General features: G+C 43.0%; 1 protein-coding gene across 4 annotated transcripts in view; it reads left to right on the top strand.

The window, feature by feature from the left end:
• Window positions 1-20,128, top strand: part of MATN2 (matrilin 2) — a 46,406-nt gene that overhangs the window by 16,825 nt on the left and 9,453 nt on the right. For 3 of the 4 annotated variants that reach the window (XM_028736424.2, XM_077932830.1, XM_028736426.2), the window contains exons 6-15: window positions 4,890-5,012; window positions 6,697-6,819; window positions 8,638-8,760; window positions 11,438-11,560; window positions 14,118-14,240; window positions 15,028-15,150; window positions 16,054-16,176; window positions 16,261-16,383; window positions 17,607-17,729; window positions 18,963-19,376. In XM_028736424.2, the coding sequence (XP_028592257.2) occupies window positions 4,890-5,012; window positions 6,697-6,819; window positions 8,638-8,760; window positions 11,438-11,560; window positions 14,118-14,240; window positions 15,028-15,150; window positions 16,054-16,176; window positions 16,261-16,383; window positions 17,607-17,729; window positions 18,963-19,376 (1,521 nt within the window). The remainder of the gene's footprint in view (window positions 1-4,889; window positions 5,013-6,696; window positions 6,820-8,637; window positions 8,761-11,437; window positions 11,561-14,117; window positions 14,241-15,027; window positions 15,151-16,053; window positions 16,177-16,260; window positions 16,384-17,606; window positions 17,730-18,962; window positions 19,377-20,128) is intronic. The other variant, XM_028736427.2, reaches the window with a different exon arrangement.

Raw genomic sequence — 20,128 nt, 5'->3', positions numbered from 1 at the left:
AAAAAGGCAAGAGATTTATAACATCATGCATGATGTCGAGAAAGTGGATAGAAAGAAACTGTTCTCAGGAAGCTGAATGCTGGTTGTAGCCAATGCTAGTCCTGCTCAGAGCAGACCCACTGAAATTAATGGACACAACTAATATCCATGAATTTCAATGGGTCTACTCTGAGTAAGGGATCCAACCCTATTACTCATCTATTCGACAAAGGCACTAGTCGCTGACTACTTTTGTAGTTTCAAATTAACTTTGTAATATATGTTTTCCCATTGATTGGGACTTCATTAGTATAAATAAGTAAATTATATCCTGAAATGTACTGTGGTTAGAGTAGATTGCTGTTACTATAATTTTGTCTCACGAGGCTGCTGAAAAATTGCGCTTGAGATTTTTAAGGGGAAGCTGATTATTGCTTTAATTTTCAAGAAATGTTCCATATGACTGTCTTCGGCCTGGAACAAGGAAGGTGTTTGCCAGGAAAGTGGTTACACATCCTACATGACGGAAAGTCTAAATTGTTTGGACTCTGCCCAATTTCTTTAAGTCAGCAAAGCAGAAACTCCCATAATGTGAAAGAATATTATCAGCTGCTTTTTGTTCTGTTTTCCCAAGGTTGCCTAAATTATGGCAGTGTTACAGTTGTGGGATTTGGGGAGAATGCATTAATCCAAACAAATGGACATTAAAAAAATTTTTTTTAAAAGTAATATGATTTTGGAACGTAAAAAAGAAATATAACAGGATCTAGCAGCTAGTTCATAATGGCTTAGTTGGCACTGTTGGGAATGCTGTACTTGGTAAAATTTATATGAAACATGACATTATTTCAAGGGCAAAAAATGGAAACTTTGTTCTTTTTATTAGTCCAAATGATCTAAGAAACCACTTTGTGATTTGATTATGTTTATCCTTTGTTTAGAATAATTCTTTAAAAACTGACACAAGCTCCACAGAGATAAATACAGTTCAGCTTCATCTATCCAAAATCTGCAGAGCATTCCAAACAATTTAGAATGTTCTGAAAGAGGGTTTGATTAACAGGTTTACATTTAGGCAAATAGAAGGCATTTGAGAAGGGCACAAATATATTCTAAAAAGCAGAAATTTTGGGTAATGGGAGTTTGCACAATGACAGATATACAATGTTTAGTATTTTCAGGGTATAGCTTACACCATTTCACAACCACTTTCACAAATTAGTTTAGTTTTGGCATCTTGCCTAGCGCTTTGTAGATAAATATTACGTCCTGTTTATATTTAGTGAATATAAATTACCAAAATGACTACAACAATGCTTCTTGCTGTCAAAGAGCAATACAAGCCCAGTATGGTGTAATGGCTAGAGGGCTGGCTGGGAAGGCCCAAGTTCAAATAGCTGTGAAGCTCAATGGGAGGCCCTGAGGCTAAGTTGCCTAATTTATAAGGTTGTTGTAAGGGGGAATAGGGGATGGAGAATACCATGCATCTTTCAGCTTCTTGGAGGAAGAATGGGATAATAATGTAAGTAAACAAGTCATAGTGAACTATGAGGCCAGGGTTTACATCATAAGCTTGGTAACACAGAGGGACAAAACTAGTTTGTAGAACATTAAGTGGCTTCATTGGACAGTTGCCAGATCCACAAATTGCTCATTCCTTTAAATGCTTTTTTAAGGGAGAGAGGATGCTGCTGCTGTGTTCAACCATGCCCGCTTATGTCCTCCACCATTTGCCATGGTGGTGCTCAGATAAGGTCCTCTTGATGGGGAGAACAGGTGAGGGAAAACAAGGGGTGAAGCGTAGAGGCTACACCCTTTCTCAGAGGGTTTAAAGGGGTGACATCATATTTCTTTACCATTTATCCACATAATTAGCTGCCCCCGGTGGGAATTGGAAAATTCACAATGAATTGATATCACAACACAATAAACTGGTTCTACAGGAGAGAAGGAGAGTCAGTGTGGTACAGTGTATAGTATAGACTGGAATATGGAAGACCTGAGTTCAAATCCCTGCTCAGCTATGAAACTCAGTGGGGGACCCTGGCCCAGTCACAGTCTCTCACTCCTTTCGCTCCTTGGAGGAAATGGAGTATATCAATATAACAAACAAATTGACCCAGGGATGCCATTTTTGGTAGACGCTCCATGTTGTACCCAACACGGAGCGTCTACCAAAAATGGCATCCCTGGGTCAATTTGTTTGTTTCATTGATATCCTGCCGAATGTGGAATTCTTCCTTCAGTGTTGTATGGCGAGAGCAGGGCTTTTTTTCAGCCTGAACTCACTGGAACTCAGTTCTAGCACCTCTCAGGTGGGCTTCATTGTCATTCTAAGAGAACGAGTGAGGTGTTCATGGTGAGTTGCAGCACCTTTTTCTTCTGGAAAAATAGCACTGGAAGAGAGAGACCAGTTCTAACCAAATCACTGCTTCCCAAAGGATCCAGTCCCTGAATATTGTTCCGTACTCACCACATTTTAAGTAACACCCTAGGTTTTTTCCAAACTGTAAATTTTTCTAGGCGATGACAAAGGAAACTTTCGTGTTTAACCTCGAGCAGTCAGAGTCAAGTTTATTTTGGCTGCACTGTGATAGTCAAGAAAGAGAACGGATTGTTGTTGAGCATCAGTGCTCAGATGTCTATTAGAACAGCTAGCACAGAGTTTGGTATGTGTCAGACTGAGTACAGCACCATTTCTACACCCACGTGCTTTGTCCCACCTGAGGGTCTATGAAGGCAACTTTAATTTCAAGGATTGTGAACGTTACTTCCATTCCTCCAGACTCTGCAGTCCAGATATATGGCGTGCTTAAACCAAATAGGGAATCTCAGATCACAGGGCCAAATGCAACCTTCCAGGTCCCCCCATCTGGCCCTCAGAACTCTCTGCAGGCCATCTACCCTCTCCCTAAACCATACCCCTCACTGGCTCTGCTAACCCACCTGAATGTCTTTGCCTGGCTGCAATGTGTCTTTGGACTCTGATAATGCCTCTGGCTTGTCTGCTCCTGTTCATCAGGCAGTGGCTTTTTCCACCTGCCTTGCCCCAACCTTAGGAGTCTTCCCCAGACCATGTCTTTGAGAACTGCAAAAGCAGCAGGGAAGAGAGAAGAGGAGCTTGGGGAGATATATATATCAATTTTATAAGTTGTGTGTCCTTGTTTCTCAATTTGATCCTTTTACATGGTTTTGTGGTATTTAATGCATTGTGACTTGCTGTTATTTTTACTGATTAGTTTAGTAAAAACAATTTTTATTGTAATTGATAAGTGTGAAAACTGTTTAATTATTATTTGCTATTTAATTTTACTGTTCACTATTATATTCTAATGCATTGTTGAATAGTGCTTTATTTGATATAAGTTGTTTATTTTAAAGTTATTGTGACTTTTTCTGGTATTGGATCAGATTGTTATGAGGTGTGTGATCTTTGCTGTCTATTTTGTTGTTTCTTCAGGTTGTAAACCACCTTGTGTATAGTAATATAGAAAGGCGATATACAAATTAAAAGTGAAATGAAAAAATGAAAAGGGATGGAGGGTAGGGAGGGTGTCTGTGTGTAGAAAGTAGCCTACTGCAGAAAGGTGAAATTCACATTTGTTGCTTTCCCCCCCTTTGCCTCTGACCCTGCCCTCCACAGATGTGTGGCCCCCTGAAGTTTACCCAGATTGGAATGTGGCCCTTAGGCTAAACATGTTCCTTAAAAAGGTAAAGGTAAAGGACCCCTGACAGTTAAGTCCAGTGGCAGACAACTCTGGGGTTGCGGCACTCATCTCGCTTTACTGCTGAGGGGGCCGACGTTTGTCCACAGACAGCTTCTGGGTCATGTGGCCAGCATGACTAAGCCGCTTCTGGCGAAACCAGAGCAGTGCACGGAAACGCCATTTACCTTCCCGCTGGAGCGGTACCTATTTATCTACTCACACTTTGATGTGCTTTCGAACTGATAGGTTGGTAGGAGCTGGGACTGAACAACGGGAGCTCATCTCGTCATGAGGATTAGAACCGCTGACCTTCTGATCGGCAAGCCCTAGGCTCAGTGGTTTAGACCACAGTGCCACCCGCGTCCCTCCAATATGTTCCTTACCCGTGGTTTAAGTTATCACTGGCCCCTTACCAACCCACAGCTGACTTGCACAGGAAAATTGTCCACTGTGTAGTTCACACAGTTGGCTTCCAGCATCTTCAGGGGGTGATGGAATTCTTCCCTTTCCCAAGAACACCTCGCTTCCCTTTCCCATGAACACAAGGTATGGAAGATCATGCCTTAGAATGAAGATCATGTCAGCTGCTCCAACAGGATTATAGCAACAATGTGATGGGAAGGTCAGTTTAAACATGTGCTATGCTCTTCATGTCACTGCAGTCCAAATTGAATCTAGATGGAAAACCACACACACATTGTCCACTTCTTTCAGCAGCACCTGACTAAGGGCCTTAGTTGATAAGTTGCTGTCATGTTGGCATCCGTCTGTCTTGAGAAACAGTGGAGTGAGCCCCCAGGGATGAAGTCAAGCTGCTGTGTTAGCAACACCAAAGTGACTTCCTCAGGGTGCAAGCCTGGGCAGTGTGTATGGAGGTCCTGGGCTGCCCAGATGACAACACACACATACACACCCCTTTGGCCTTGCTGATGTGGGCCAAAACAAAGCAGAGTTATACCTTTGTTAGCAGCTTAGCTTAGTTGCCGGCAGGAAGTGTACAAGGCACCATCCAGTCATCTTAGGGACTCCACTCCAGATTTGTGTAGGGTTTTCTTCTCCAGAAGATATCCCGCAAGGCTATGGAGGTTTAGGATCAGAGTTCTCCATCTCCTAGATGGGCTACCTGCCCACCACCAACGTTGCAAATGTTAATTTGTCAAGTTCTGTCCCTGAGTGAGCTTGTGGTTCTTGTTTGTTTTTCAGTTGTAAATTACTGTGCTTTGAATAACCAAGGCTGTCAACATGAATGCATTAATACTGAAGACTCCTACTACTGTCAATGCCGCAAAGGGTTCATTCTCAATCCGGATAAAAAAACCTGCAGGCGTAAGTTTTCCACATCTATGCTCAGTTCTTTCAGATAGTAGCACACAGGTGCATACAGTCTGTTGTAAGGGGAAGCGCCACAGTTCCACCATCTGTTTTGCATGCAGGAGGTCCTGGCTACAGTCCATGGCATCTCCAATGAAAAGGATCTCAGGTTGCAGATATTCTAGAAGGGCCATTCCTAGTAGGTGACCTGGCCTAGATGAAGTACTGTCGTAATGTACAATTAACAACACACTTTAGTACATGTGCCTATATGATACAGGTGGCAGAAAGCATGGTTTCATGTTGGGGGAAATAGGGGGAAGAGAGTGTTGCCCAACTGAGCCTCCTCCTTTGCCACCGCTCCTGGCAGTCAAAAGAAAGCAGGGTGGAAGGAAGGGAGAAGAGTCTTGTGCTGGGTCCAAGAAAGCAAGCCAGGCTGACCAGCTGGACGGCCGGTGGAGTAGCAGCAGCATCAGGAAGAGGAAGATGAGGAAGGGGGAACAGGGCCACTACCACTGCCATCCTTGCCATGGGAGGTTGCGACTCTCCAGGCTGGCAGACCCATAGCCACCCATCCAGCTGGCCATGCCAAATAAAAACAAGAAGAAAGTGAGCTAGGTCAGGCCTGAAGAGAAGACAGCGGCTGGAGGAGACCCTGGGCAGGAGCAGGCCCTGAAGGGTGTAGCTCAGCGTTCTCAACCTGTGGGTCCCCAGATGTTGTTGGACTACAACTCCCATCATCCCTGACCACTGATCATGCTGGCTAGGAATGATGGGAGTTGTAGTCCAACATCATCTGGGGACCAGCTGGTGGGGTGCAGGCCAGCCAGTGGGGGGCTGGAGTTTACGGGGTAGCAGGGGCAAGGAGATTATGGGAGTCATAGGTGGGCATTGGAGCTTCAGGGAGGGGTTGTCTGTATCATGGAAAACTTTAATAAAAATATTAATGTGCAAAAAAACAAAAAAAGAGCCCCTCCTGGCAGTGATACTGATGTAGACTAGAAGGTCCCTATTTTCATCTGCGGAATGTTGGGGTTATGGGTCCAACAAGACCAATTAGATGTATTCTGTTCCCATTAGTGGCTGGCAGGGTTGCATGGGTGGGGCTGTATCTTTTATTTCTCTTCCCTTCCCTCCCCCTCCCCTTTTATGAAGATCACCCACTCTGAGACCCCACAGCTAATTCTCCCCTGGTCTCCTCGCTGGCCCAAGTAGGACCAATTCAGCCCGCTAGCCCTGGGGATTATCTAATTGATTTTTGATTTTTGAATTTTATTGTTATTCATGTTTTTATACTGTATTTTATGCTGCCTTTATAATTAAGTATTTTAAATTTGTTGTTAGCTGCCCTGAGCCCAGTTTTTGAACCGGGAAGGGCGGGGTATAAATAAATTATTATTATTATTCTTTATTTCTGGACCTCCTAACACCTCATGTTGCTGCCAGTTATTGAGAGGGCAGCACTGCAGCACTGAGCTCAACAAGTTGTAGATGCAGCTTTGGGAGTGTCAGTCTGGCCTGCGGTTTGCTTCTGTCCCCAGATTTATAAAGATTTTCTTCAATTTTTCTGTGAAAAGCTAATGCTCTTCTTATAGTCACATCTCTGGCTGAAGCCTTTATTTTTGATTACAGTCTGCTCACTTTGTGTACTACTCCTGTTACTTAAATAATAATAATTCCTCCCCCTCCCAATCTTCAGGACCAGACTACTGTGCAATGCAAAATCATGGCTGCCAGCAGGAGTGTGTCAATACAGATGAATCCTATTACTGCCGATGCCAGCAAGGCTTTACTCTCAATCCAGATAAGAGAACGTGCAAAAGTATGTTGTCCTAAAGTGTATAGTAAGTTCATCTGTTTTTACTTCTCAACATCACCGTCACAGCTTTTTTTTGTTCCTTTTTGCCGTTTTGAGGTGTAACTTTTGAACATGCCTATAAAAACCACCTCCTTATGTCTTCATTATAATTCCTAAAATCAACCAACCAATCCCCCAGGCACATAGAAATATCTCTGTGCCAACTTAAAGCAGCACATGTGCATTAAGAAAGCGGTCCCACGACGTTCTTCCAAAACACCATCCCTAAGCCTCTTTAAAAACCAGTATGAAACTTAGAAGTTGCACTGACTTTTGGTGGCTGGTTTGCATTGAGGATTTTGCATGTTACCTTTTTAACCTTATGTTTATATATTACAATAGTGCAAAGTTTATTTGACTATATTCCCACAAACAGCCAGAGCCATGCATTTTGGAGAACAACACTAACTCAAAGAAACTGATGAAACCACCCTAAGAGGCAGAATTGCATCTAGGGTTGAATGGTAGGCTCTGTCAGGAGCTTGTCCTACACTCGAGTAGGACCCTGGTAGAGACACATGCCCGATTGGCATGTTCTCTCCCTCCTGGTCGATCGTTTGGGAGCTTCAAAAGCTTTCTTCAGCCTGAACATCACAGCGACTGATGCCAACAGACATTGGCACACTTAGCAATCCGCAGAGTGTTCGCAGCTTGCATGACAGACCTCAGCAACTCAGCATGTTGGCTAATCTACTTTATTTACATAGAAACACACACAGAGCACTGCAATATGGCTCCCTCTCTCTAGCATCAGACAGCAAAGGGACAAAGGACAATAGTCCCACTTCACGGAACACAGTAACACAAACATCCTTCTCCGTCACTTCCCACTCTGTGGAGTCAAAACATATACCGTCCATGAGATAGACAACAATCCCATGACTGCCGTCATGGAGCAGGAATTCTAACAGGCTCTTGGTAGTGGGCAGCCAAATGGAACTCCAAGAGCCAGCAGCATACATCATGGAGACAAGGCAGCACTCACCTGACCTCCAGTCAGCAACATTGCTACTGCTGCTTACTGAGAGGTAGCGGGGGAAGGGAGAGGTTGGTGTGGTGGAGCCTATCTGGCACTCCTATTTGTGTGTTTGTACCATGCCTTCCCTACTGCCACCTTGCCTGTAAGCAGCAGCAGCAGCATGACAGATGGGAGGTCAGATGAACACTGTAGCCCCATCACACCATCCACTACTGCCAACAGTTAAAGTTGCAGGCCCTGTCTTAGTTTTCCCAAAATGAAATGCAATTCAAATCATTCCTGCACAAGTAGAACAAACGAGCATGGCAGTCCCATTGTTTGTTTGTTTTTGGCAAACCATGGTTTGTCACCTTCCCCCCACAATGCACCATGTCAAAAATGAAATTTTGTAGAGCATTGCATTTTGGGAAAAATAAGATGGCAGGTGCAGTGGAGGCCCCAGTAGGCAATGTCATCACTAATGGCATCATTGGGTTTCAACAGGTGTTCTGCTGGGTATGCTAAGCAGTGATGCTGGACCTGCTAAAATCAGCCAAGAACTCTACATAAACAAACCATATCAAGTGCAATACACACAGATATTCTCTGCAATAGCCAAATATTTTGAAAGGTCTTGTCCTCCTGATACTGTCTCTTGCATATGCAAACAGTCCTAGTGAATTCTTAATTTTGCTTTTGGTGTCTAGCACCAAACTGGAAGGTGAGGTGTTTTTAATGGTTTTACGTGATGGTTCTTAAGTATTATTTTTAAACAGTTATGTTCCAGCATTGTTACATTACATGTTTTCCTTTCCCTCCCACAGGAATAAATGTCTGTGCTTTGGGAAAACATGGCTGTGAACATGAATGTGTTAACACAGAAGACGGGTATACTTGCAGATGTCGAGCCGGATACACTCTGAACCGTGACCGCAAAACATGCAGAAGTGAGTATGTCAGACATTCTGGTGGAGTTAATCTGTATACTGGACAGAGATCTTAAGCAAACTTATACTACAGATCTCCTCAGGCTTTTATAAATATGGGCTTTTGTAAAGCTAGCAAGATTCAACACAAGCTGAGATAATGCCAGCATGTGATTTAAATATATTTCTTTAACAAACAAACTTGCTGCAAAGTTCTAGAAAGAGGAATAGCTTACTGCTGGATGTATTTCAGGTCCTTATCTTAGAAAGTGCAGATAATAACTAAAACAATGAGAGCACACAGTGTGTGTGTTTTGTTACTGGTTCTGGGCCTCTCTGCTTCCTTGCTTTAGGCATCTCTTACGCAAAAAAATGAGTTGTTGATTTATTTTTGCAACTCCACATATTAAGTAGTTGTCCACATGGCACTTAAACTATGGAATTCACTCCCACTAGAAGTAATGATGGCTACCAGCTTGGATAGCTTTAAAAGGGAATTAGACAAATTCATGGAGAATAAGATTATCAGTTGCTGTTCGCCATGAAGGCTGTACAGTGGTACCTCGGGTTCCATACGCTTCAGGTTACAGACTCCGCTAACCCAGAAATATTACCTCGGGTTAAGAACTTTGCTTCAGGATGAGAACAGAAATCGTGCTCCGGCGGTGCGGCGGCAGCAAGAGACCCCATTAGCTAAAGTGGTTCTTCAGGTTAAGAACAGTTTCAGGTTAAGAACAGACCTCCAGAACGAATTAAGTTCCGAGGTACCACTGTATTCTGTCTCTGCTGTAAGTGGCAATAAGATTTGGACTGCCAAGCTGCTAAGAATCACAAGTGGAGAGTGCTCTGTTGCAATCAGGTTCTGCTTTTGAGCTTCCACTGGGCATCTGATTGGCCAGTGTGAGAACAGGATGTTGAACTAGATGGGCCTTGGCCTGATCCAGCAGGGCCGCCTCCTGACGTCTGTGATGTCGTACGTCTGTGTCACATGTGTGATGTCACACGCATGCGACGAGCCCCTCCCCCCCATGTCACACGAAACTCAGCGCCTCTGAAATCAGGATATCTATCATCTGTCCAAAAGTCTCTTTTTAAAAAAAATGGTAAATGCAGCTGCAGGAGGGGTAGGATTAGGATCAGGACTATGGCACTAAGGATGAGATTTTTAATCCTTTCTCCCTGTAACATTTTCCTGATGCAAAATCTGCCCCCCCCAGACTACTATCTGCTCTGCAGGAGAAAACCTATAGGTTCCTCCATGGTACCACAAGTTTCCACCCTGAACCAACTGAAGCTTCAGGGAGGCAATTCATATTGAGAAAATGGTACACAGAAGCAGGGTTTGTTTTTTTTAAAAAAAACACACCAAAAAAACCTCTCCTCAACACTAGGTACATGTCAAACCACAATCTCCTTCTTGTGGCTTTATTTACCACTAAAAACGCAAGAAAACTGATCACAGATCCCCTGGTGTCCTTTCCGGTTTGGCCCTGAAAAGTCAGGTCATGCAAGTGAATAGCCTCTACTATAGTCATAGAAATCAAAGAGGGTGTTCCTTTGCATGTCATATAATGCACTTTTCCATCCCATTCCTATACTTAGGCACAGTCTGGAGGGATTGTGCAGACTGTTTGCCTATTTGAAATGGTTCTAAGAGTGAGCTATAAAAATAGCAAAGAATGTCTGCTAGCAGAAAGTTAATAGAGGAGTTTGTTTGAAAGGGGGATTTCTTCCCTTCTCTCTCTCCCTCCCTCTCTCTCTTGGATCTATTTTCCCCCCAGGAAAAAAAAAGTGTTTTGCTCTGTACTTCCAGAGCCAGCATAGAGAGAAATGTACATTCATAAAAGCACGTATCAGCTGCACCTCCCAGTTGTTCCTTCGCATGAGAAACAAACAGTCCAGGCTTTAAACCTTAACAAATACTCTGTTGCATGCATATCTGGCATTCTCTCTCCTCTGTTAGGAAGTGCTCCTGCAACAGCTGAGCAGTCACGCTAATTTGCAAAATGGTGATGTTAGGTTTCCTCATTTCATATGATTAAATTATAATTCTGCTACGCAGTTAATCCTGAAGATTTCACTGTGAATGTCACATTGTAGTGACTTTACCAAGTATGACTTCTACTCAAAAAATGTAAACAGTAGTCCAGTCCACCATCCACCCAGTGTAAGGGAGGTTTGGATTGCTTTGTTAATATAATAGAGTACACTTGATCAGATGTTCCCTCAGTTTTCAGGTATACAGTTGTACCTCGGATCTCGAACGGTTTAGTTGCCAAACATTTAGGCTCCTGAACGATCAAAAATGTGAGTGTTCCAGTTTTTGAATGTTTTTTTGGAAGTCGAACGTCCGATGCGGCAGGACCTTCCTGCAGCCAATCAGAAGCCCGCGCTTTGGTTTCTGAACATTTTGAAGTCAAATAGACTTCTGGAACGGATTCCACTTGACTTCCAAGGTACGACTGTATGTATGTATATATATATATATGGGTGCAGGTGTAAAACAATGGGATCACGTGACAATGAAATGCAGTCTGTGACAATGAAATACAGTCTGTCCATTCTGTGCAAAGTTTTAACAAAGTCACAGTTTACAATGGTGGGCTTTGCTGATGGTTGTTACTTGCATATTTTTCACTTTAAAAATGCTTTAACATTCCAATGCATTCTTTGCCATTGCTGATACATAACAATCCAGGAAAAGACCACTGTGCAGAGTCCAACCATGGCTGTGAGCATCTGTGCCTGAACACCAAGGACTCTTACATTTGCCAGTGTTCTGAAGGTTTCATCATTAATGAGGATCTAAAGACCTGTTCACGTAAGTCACTTGATTTGGTTATTGCATATAATTAGAGAAAAACAAGGTGGGTTAAAGTGCTGATTTTTTTTATTTTGTTCTGAAAGGCAATTTTGAGGAGAACTCGCGATTATAGCATGCACTCAGGTTTTTTGGGAATGCATAATTAAAGCAGACAGATTGGAATCTTGAGCCAATAAACAGAAACAAAGCTTCATAGTCCCATAGTCCAAGCTAGCCCTTTAAAATTGATAGTGACATTCCCTGTTATTTTCATGTGTGCCATATCACACCACCCTTTACATCTGTTAGTTAGGCATTCCTCAGTGGGCTTCTAGTGGGGCCAGGCATAATACACCTTTTTGTTTTTGTTATAACCCACTGTTTTATCCGAGTCCGATGTATTGGAAGACTTGTATCTTTAAAAAAAACCAAAAGCATGCATGCAAAGGTAAACAACACCTGCCTGTATGCCCACAATGGATCCCAGGTTTGTGGAACTCAGGGTGGGTGGGTTAGTACTAATTGAGGGGAAGGGGAAACAGCACACAGTGTAAATATACCCCATCAAGCAAACCCTACCTGTGTGGATAGGGGGAAATGAGACGGAATTCAGTTGAAAGTGCTCATGTGTGGATGAACTTGCACAAGGAAAAAACAAATATGCACAACTTATATGTGCATTAACACTTTGGTGTGTACACAGCCTAAATTTTAAAAGGGGGGAGGGCCCATTCCTTAACAATTCCCCATATCACTAGTAATGAGTGATAATAACTTCCCTTTCCCCACTCAGTTAATTTTGAGGATCTTTGGGTGGTATTCAACTATGTTTTACTTAGAGTAGACCATTGAAATTGATGGACCTAACTAAGGGCTTGCCCACACTTCCGCTTGAGCTGTGCCTAGAAAGCACGGGGCTGAGTGGTTTTCCCCTTGGCCCACTCCATTCCCAGGGAAAACCTGCTCTTTAGCTCTAAATCAGAACAAACAGCAAGACATGGAAAACCCATTTGCTATTTGCTCTGATTGAGCACCAAAGAGCAGTTTTCCCCAGGTAGGAAAGCAGCAAGACAACAGGAAGTGTGGCTAAATCCTTAGTTATGTTCATTAGCTTCGATGGGTCTACTCTCTCTGAGTAAAACAGTTTAATTTCAGCCAGTCTTTTTCCTACATAAAAGTAAAATCAAGGAATGTGACCATCGGCACAACAACAGTGTTAAGCAGCCATTCATGATTATGGTACTACTGGTACTTGATGAGGGTTAGCAGAAATATGTAGTTTTAAGATAACTACCTGGTATGTATGTAATCATATGACAACACCCTGTGGTTGAGTAGTTAAAACAGAAACTTGGATGCTGTGGCTTGAAAGGAAAAACTGAAAATTAAGGGGAATAACACTTTAGTACTAGCTATTCTAACCCAGCCCTGGGTGTCTGTTTGAATCCAGAGTAGCCAAAAAAGCAAACAGGCTTTTTGAAATAGTTTTATCAACCTACCAATGGAAAGAGTTCTTTCCTGGGTAACAGGAGAAATGTTTATCCTTTATAGAGTTTTATTTTCCTCCGGGCAGCACTTGGGATTTCCATCAAAAGCTCTAAAATTTTATATTCGCTACTCAACTCCTGTGTGTAAAGTTCTCATTTTATGGCTTTTCCTTCTGGAGCTTCTTACTTCCCAATTTGCCTTGCTTATTATTTAGAAACAGGCAATACTTCTTTTGTGCTGCTAGGAAATCTCATGGGTTATATTACTCAATTGACCTGAAGTTTAACAATTGCTTAAATCAACAGCAGAGGAAAGAGCCCGACACACTCATTCTAGTTCTAATACAAAGCACTTGAGAAATAAGTGGCTATAACCCCTTGTGCAAGCAAAGAATTATTCAGCATCGGGGGCAAATTAGCCTTTTTGTGACCCACCATTGTCTCCCAAGAGAGACAGATGCCAACAAATTTCTGTTATGTTTTTAGTTATGTATCTTTTTTTAAAAACAGGTTGTAAGCCACCTTCAGCGTGGCTTTAACTTTGGGAAAGTGCCATACAAATAAAACGATTGATTGGTCTAATTACCAAGGGGTACTTTCAATCACAGGGAGCCAATGTAGTGCCCACCAGATATTGTTGGACTGCAACTTCCTGAAGAATGGCCATGCTGGCTGAAGGGAGCTGTGGTCCAGTATCCTCTGGATGACTCCACATTGTCAATTCTCCCCGCTTTAAATGCACAGGAACTCCAGATACACATTGGAGTACACAAACTAGAGTCATAGGGTCCATTGGTCTGCTCTTGGTGGTGTGGCACTAAGTGAAAGTGCCTATGTCCTTTCACCCCCACCCCCCGGCACACACCCCACCCAAAAAAAAAGATTGGGCAAGGGGTGTTTACTTTAATTCTGTGCACAGGAGACTAAATCTATCAACTCTTTAGAAACTTCCTCGGTTATCATCCTGTTTGCCCTGACTTCATTTCCCTCCACTTCCTTTGTTGTTTCCTTTGTCTGTTTTCAAGTTCCCTGGGTGTCGGGACTCTTCTTCGCAAATACATAATAATAATTGCAAATTTTATTCCCAGGAGTGGACTATTGTTTGCTGAATGACCACAACTGTGAACATTTGTGTGTAAATAGTGAAAGATCTTACGCCTGCCAGTGCTTTGAAGGATATGTGCTGCGTGGGGATGGGAGAACTTGCAAACGTAAGTTTGTTTTCCCCAACCTAGTTCACTTATTTTCTCATATATGTGTGTGTGTGTGTGTGTGTGTGTGTGTGTGTGTGTGTGTGTAAGTGAGAGCTGGACCATAAAGAAGGCTGATCGCCAAAGAATTGATGCTTTTGAATTATGGTGCCGGAGGAGACTCTTGAGAGTCCCATGGACTGCAAGAAGATCAAACCTATCCATTCTTAAGGAAATCAGCCCTGAGTGCTCACTGGAAGGACAGATCGTGAAGCTGAGGCTCCAATACTTTGACCACCTCATGAGAAGAGAGGACTCCCTGGAAAAGACCCTGATGTTGGGAAAGATGGAGGGCACAAGGAGAAGGGGACGACAGAGGACGAGATGTTTGGACAGTGTTCTCAGAGCTACCAGCATAAGTTTGACCAAACTGCGGGAGGCAGTGGAAGACAGGAGTGCCTGGCGTTCTCTGGTCCATGGGGTCACAAAGAGTCGGACACGACTAAACAACAACAACAACTATATATATATAGTTAATATATATGTTAACAGATAAATAAAAATTGCCAGTTGTTATTACTGTGAATAACATAGTTACAGAATTACCCGTGGGGGGGGGGTTGTTTTCAGACACTAGTAGATTTAAGCAGTATTGTGTATTATGATGATTGTTGAGCTCTAACCAAAGTTAAAATGAGTGATTATGAGAGGGAGCTTGGGGAAGCAGAGCCAAAGGTTTTATAGTCTTCATGTTGACTCATGGGGCGATCATGTGGTGTTACAAAAGAAACGAATTGTCTGTTTTCAGGTAGAGATGTCTGTAGATCTGTCGACCATGGATGTGAGCACCTTTGTGTGAGTGATGGCATTTCCTATGCCTGCAAGTGCCACGAGGAATTCATACTGAGCGAAGATAGGAAGACCTGCAGAAGTAAGCAAGCACTCCTTAATGGGCTATTCATTCTGAAGGCTCTGCTTTCAGAGGCTGGGAGTGCTGTTTCAGCGCTTCCCTCCCTGCAGCTCAGGTGTGTGCTATGCTAGAGCTCATCTTTGTCTACTGAACTAACTGGGTGTGGCAGGTGGAGGACCAGTGAGGGCTGTAGAGATAGTTCCTGCTGCTATCTCATGTTGAATCCATGGGCATCCAAGGGCAAATAGCCCTGATCTCTAGGCCTCCTTAGGCGTGATGAGAGTGGTCTCATGCTTCTGCTGTCTTGCTGGAGCTTGCACATCTTTCCACAGGGGAAATGCATGGGTTTCCTTTTTGTATTTTATAAGAGGCTGCAGAAAGTGGAAATGTGAGTACACTTGCACATATTATTTCCCCAAATTTCTTGTGACATGCAATGAAGTCCTCAGCAAATTTGAGATTGTGTCTCAAAGAGCACCTCTGACTAGCACATGGCTAGTTGCATGCTACTTCTGAAGCAGGCTTGCAGCCCCCTAATAGAGCTGGGGAGGTCGTGGAGAGCTCACTTGGAAGCTTGTAGGCAGGATTCTGCTAGATGATGGTCTACCAGTTCACTGTTTCTAATCTAAAGTCTCCATTGAGAAATATGTCCTCAAATCAATTGGCTGTGGCTGTGTTTGTGCTAATAAATACAGCATCACTTATATCTGTAATACTAGGAAGCATGCAGACTAAAGGAGGATGTGAAAATCTGAACCAATTACACAGTGAAAAGTGGGCTTATAATTGTCATGTGAATTCATTTTGACAATTGTGCGGAAGCAGGACATGATCTGAGTTTTATTTCATCTTTGAAATATTGGTCATTCTACCTTTGCATTTATTTCATCTGGAAAACTTATTAATTATGAAAATTATCATTAGGTAAAGACCTCTGTAAATCGGTTGATCATGGTTGTGAGCACCTGTGTGTCAACAGTGGATACTCCTATGCCTGCAAGTGCCACGATGGATTTGTATTAAGAGATGATGGGAAGACATGCAGAAGTAAGCACCTCAGTCTTGATCAAATGATAGTTATTGTAAATCTGTTCCATCTGTTTTAATCAGCAAACTCTTAACTATACTCAGATCAAGATGTCTGCAAATCTGTTGACCATGGATGCGAGCATGTCTGTGTTAGTAATGGGGATTCGTATACCTGCAAGTGCCATGAGGGATTTCTACTAAAGCAAGATGGGAAAATGTGTGGAAGTAAGTAATTTGATTATTCCTCCTATCAAATGAATTGCTGTTTTTTAAAGTTGTTGTTTTACTTGTAGAAACACGGGCCCAGTTCACATGCAACCCTGCTGCTACTCCAGCACACACAAGAAGAGATTGGAGGCATTTGCTTCTGGGCTATACTAACCATAGCGACGTGGGTGGCACTGTGGGTTAAACCACAGAGCCTAGGACTTGCCGATCAGAAGGTCAGCGGTTCGAATCCCCGCGACAGGGTGAGCTCCTGTTGTTTGGTCCCTGCTCCTGCCAACCTAGCAGTTCAAAAGCATATCAAAATGCAAGTAGATAAATAGGTACTGCTCCGGCGGGAAGGTAAACGGCGTTTTCTTACGCTGCTCTGGTTCGCCAAAAGCGGCTTAGTCATGCTGGCCACATGACCCGGAAGCTGTACACCGGCTCCCTCGGCCAATAAAGCGAGATGAGCACCGCAACCCCAGAGTCGGCCACAACTGGACCTAATGGACCTTTACCTTTATACTAACCATAGTTTGACATTTTTATTTTTTATTTTTTTCTGTCCTGCTCTTCTTCCCAAATGAGCCCAGAGCGCAAACCATCAAGCAGTTAAAACAATACATTTAAATAAAAAAAAAACATTTAAAAGCATTAAGAACACCTAAAAACATTTAAAAACATGCCTTCACGACCAATAATTTCAAGATTGCCAGGATTTCAGTTTCAAATGGCTAGGTGAACAGAAATGTTTTTAATTTCCCCTTGAATGTTAATAACGAGGGAGGGCATTCCACAAAAGGGATACCCACCACAGAGAAGACCCTGTGATGTCTGATGAGGTCAAACTGTCTTTAGTTTAAGCTATGGTGTATTAAAACAAGCCAATATTAAAGTATGGTTTCTGATTCTGGCTTGTTCCAGTAAAGCATAGTTTAAATGATGCAATCATGGTTCAGACATTAACAATTCACTTTAAACAGTGCAGTTAAAACCAGGAAGAATGTTTTCAGTCTGCCTCTTTGGTACATGCTGGTTGGGAGGTCAAATAGAGTTAGGAAGATGAGAGAAGCATCAGGTTAGGAAGATGAGTCCAGCCAGCCAGGCTCATCTCCCTGTTTCTTTGAGGCCCTAGGCTGCGAAGATTAAAATATGTGAAGCACCTGACCTGACTATTCTACAATCTTTGTACTTACCAATAATATTTTGATAAACAACTAAGTATTCTAATTTGTTTTCAGGCAAAGACTTTTGCAAGACCATCGACCATGGCTGTGAACATGTTTGCATGAATAATAACAATTCATACTCCTGCAAATGCCATGAGGGATTCGTACTGGAAGAGAATGGGAAGACATGCAGAAGTAAGTCACCAGATCTTTAGTCTTTGTTTCGTTCTTCAGATGTCCTTTGATTCTTAAAGGAAAGAATCCAGCACTGTAAAAGTGCTATAAAATCTGAGGTCATGAAAGCTGGAAAATGTGTTTAAGAAAATACAGAGTATTCTAGGAACTAACAGTAGGAGCCAACAAGAGGAAACAATAAGTGGCCTTCCTTTGGAATCAATAAACATCTACAATTCTTTTGCAGCACTGGGAATGGGACTGTTCCAACTCGGATATTTTGCAGTATAAAAAGTGACAGTCCTCTTAATGCTGCACAAAGGTGACCCTGCATATTCAGGGTTGTGCCTTGTTAGGCTGGTAGGGTTGCAAAGTGGATAGGCTATTGGGTTAGGACTGAAGACACCCTGGTTCAAATCCCAACTCAGCTTGAACCTCACTAGATTATTATGGACCATTCTGCCTAACCCACTTGTGGGACAAGATTCTTTTTCTTCTGCTTTTGGAACAGAAATCTTCTCATACTACAGGAGCTGAGGGAACCAGTCTGGTTTACCTTGCCTGGCAAATCCCTAACCATCCAGCTAATCTCTTAGTCAAGTATTGTCTGACTTTGAAAACTGACAGGTTCTATCTTGATTGGCTGACACTTCGCCCAGCCCTGTTTGGCTGAAGGATCTCCAGAGATATGACTCAAGTCCATCAGTCACAATTACAAATTGAGGGTTCCCTAACATTAAGGACGGCAGGATAGTCTGTGCTCATATGGAACACAATGTGTGTCGTGTGAACTGGAGTATATATGTGCACATTTCAGGCACCAGATTTGGATAGTTGCTTTTACCATCCACTTCTTTAGTCTAGACAGAATGTATGTATGTCAAATTCTGGAGGAGATGGCAACCAACTTTATTGGTTACAAAAAATAAATCCTAGTAGTGTGCCCACATGAACACTGTGCTGCCTGTATTTTAACCTGTCTGTGTTCAATTGCAAATAGCCTTGTTTCTTACAACATTCTCAGTTATGTCTGAAATATGACGGAAAGCTTTTAATTTATTTGCTGTCAGTATGGGATTTTCAGAATGGAATAATAGGTCTTTATTCACCCTTAGGTGATACACTGAGTTTATTTCACTGTGCTGCTGTTTTTATGTTGCTGTTTTATGTTCATTCATTGTGTTTCCAAAAAAACAACAACGCCTGGATTTTATTTTATTTATTAATTCTTCCTTTCCCATTTTATTTCCAAAGGATGCACTGAAGGCCCAGTTGATCTTGTGTTTGTGATAGATGGATCAAAAAGTCTGGGAGAGAATAATTTTGAAATTGTCAAAGAGTTTGTTTTGGGAATCTTGGACACTCTCACCATCTCTCCCAAAGCTTCACAAGTTGGTTTGATACAATATTCTACTCAGGTTCGCACCGAATTCACACTGAAACAATTCAGCACCGCCAAAGACATGAAGAAAGCAGTGTCTCAAATTAAATATATGGGGAAGGGCTCCATGACTGGACTTGCCCTGAAGCAGATGGTTGAGAGAAGCTTCACAGAAGCAGAAGGCGCCAGACGCTTGTCAGCAAAAGTTCCCCGAGTGTCTATTGTGTTTACAGATGGACGGGCCCAAGATGAAGTTTCTGAATGGGCTGCTAAAGCAAAGCAAAAGGGTATGATGGGAGTATACTTACAATTGTAAGCAGGAAGTCTGCGAAGGTGCTAGTTACCCATGTGCAGGGGTCTGCAACCCGCAGCTCCGGAGCCGCATGTGGCTCTTTTACACCTTTGCCGCGGCTCTGGGGCGGATACTAGCGAGGGGAGGAGGTGCATTGTGCGCCTCGACACTCCCCACTGTGGCGGGCGCTGTACTGGCTGTGACGTCGCATGGGGGCGGTGTGTGCGTTAGTCACGCGCCGTCCCGACGTCACCTTCCCGTCCGCTGTCAGATCGCGGCTCCGGAGATATATTTGTTTTAAATGTTGCAATGGTTTTGCGGCTCCCAGTTTTGTTTTTTCTTCGGAAACGGGTCCAAGTGGCTCTTTTTGTCTTAAAGGTTGCAGACCCCTGCCCATGTGTATTTGTACCATAACTATACAGTGATACCTCGGGTTAAGTACTTAATTCATTCCGGAGGTCCGTTCTTAACCTGAAACTGTTCTTAACCTGAAGCACCACTTTAGCTAATGGGGCCTCCCGCTGCCACCGCCCCACCAGAGCACGATTTCTGTTCTTATCCTGAAGCAAAGTTCTTAACCTGAAGCACTATTTCTGGGTTAGTGGAGTCTGTAACCTGCAGCGTATGTAACCTGAAGCGTATGTAACCTGAAGCATATGTAACCCGAGGTAACACTGTATAGGCAATGACCACTTTGCCCGGGAGTTGCATTCCTGAGCCCTGTGCACACCGGCAGAGCATTTGTGA

Source organism: Podarcis muralis, chromosome 8 (genome assembly GCF_964188315.1).
Source record: "Podarcis muralis chromosome 8, rPodMur119.hap1.1, whole genome shotgun sequence".
Classification (NCBI taxonomy): domain Eukaryota; kingdom Metazoa; phylum Chordata; class Lepidosauria; order Squamata; family Lacertidae; genus Podarcis; species Podarcis muralis.
This window is presented reverse-complemented; position numbering and strand designations above follow the sequence as displayed.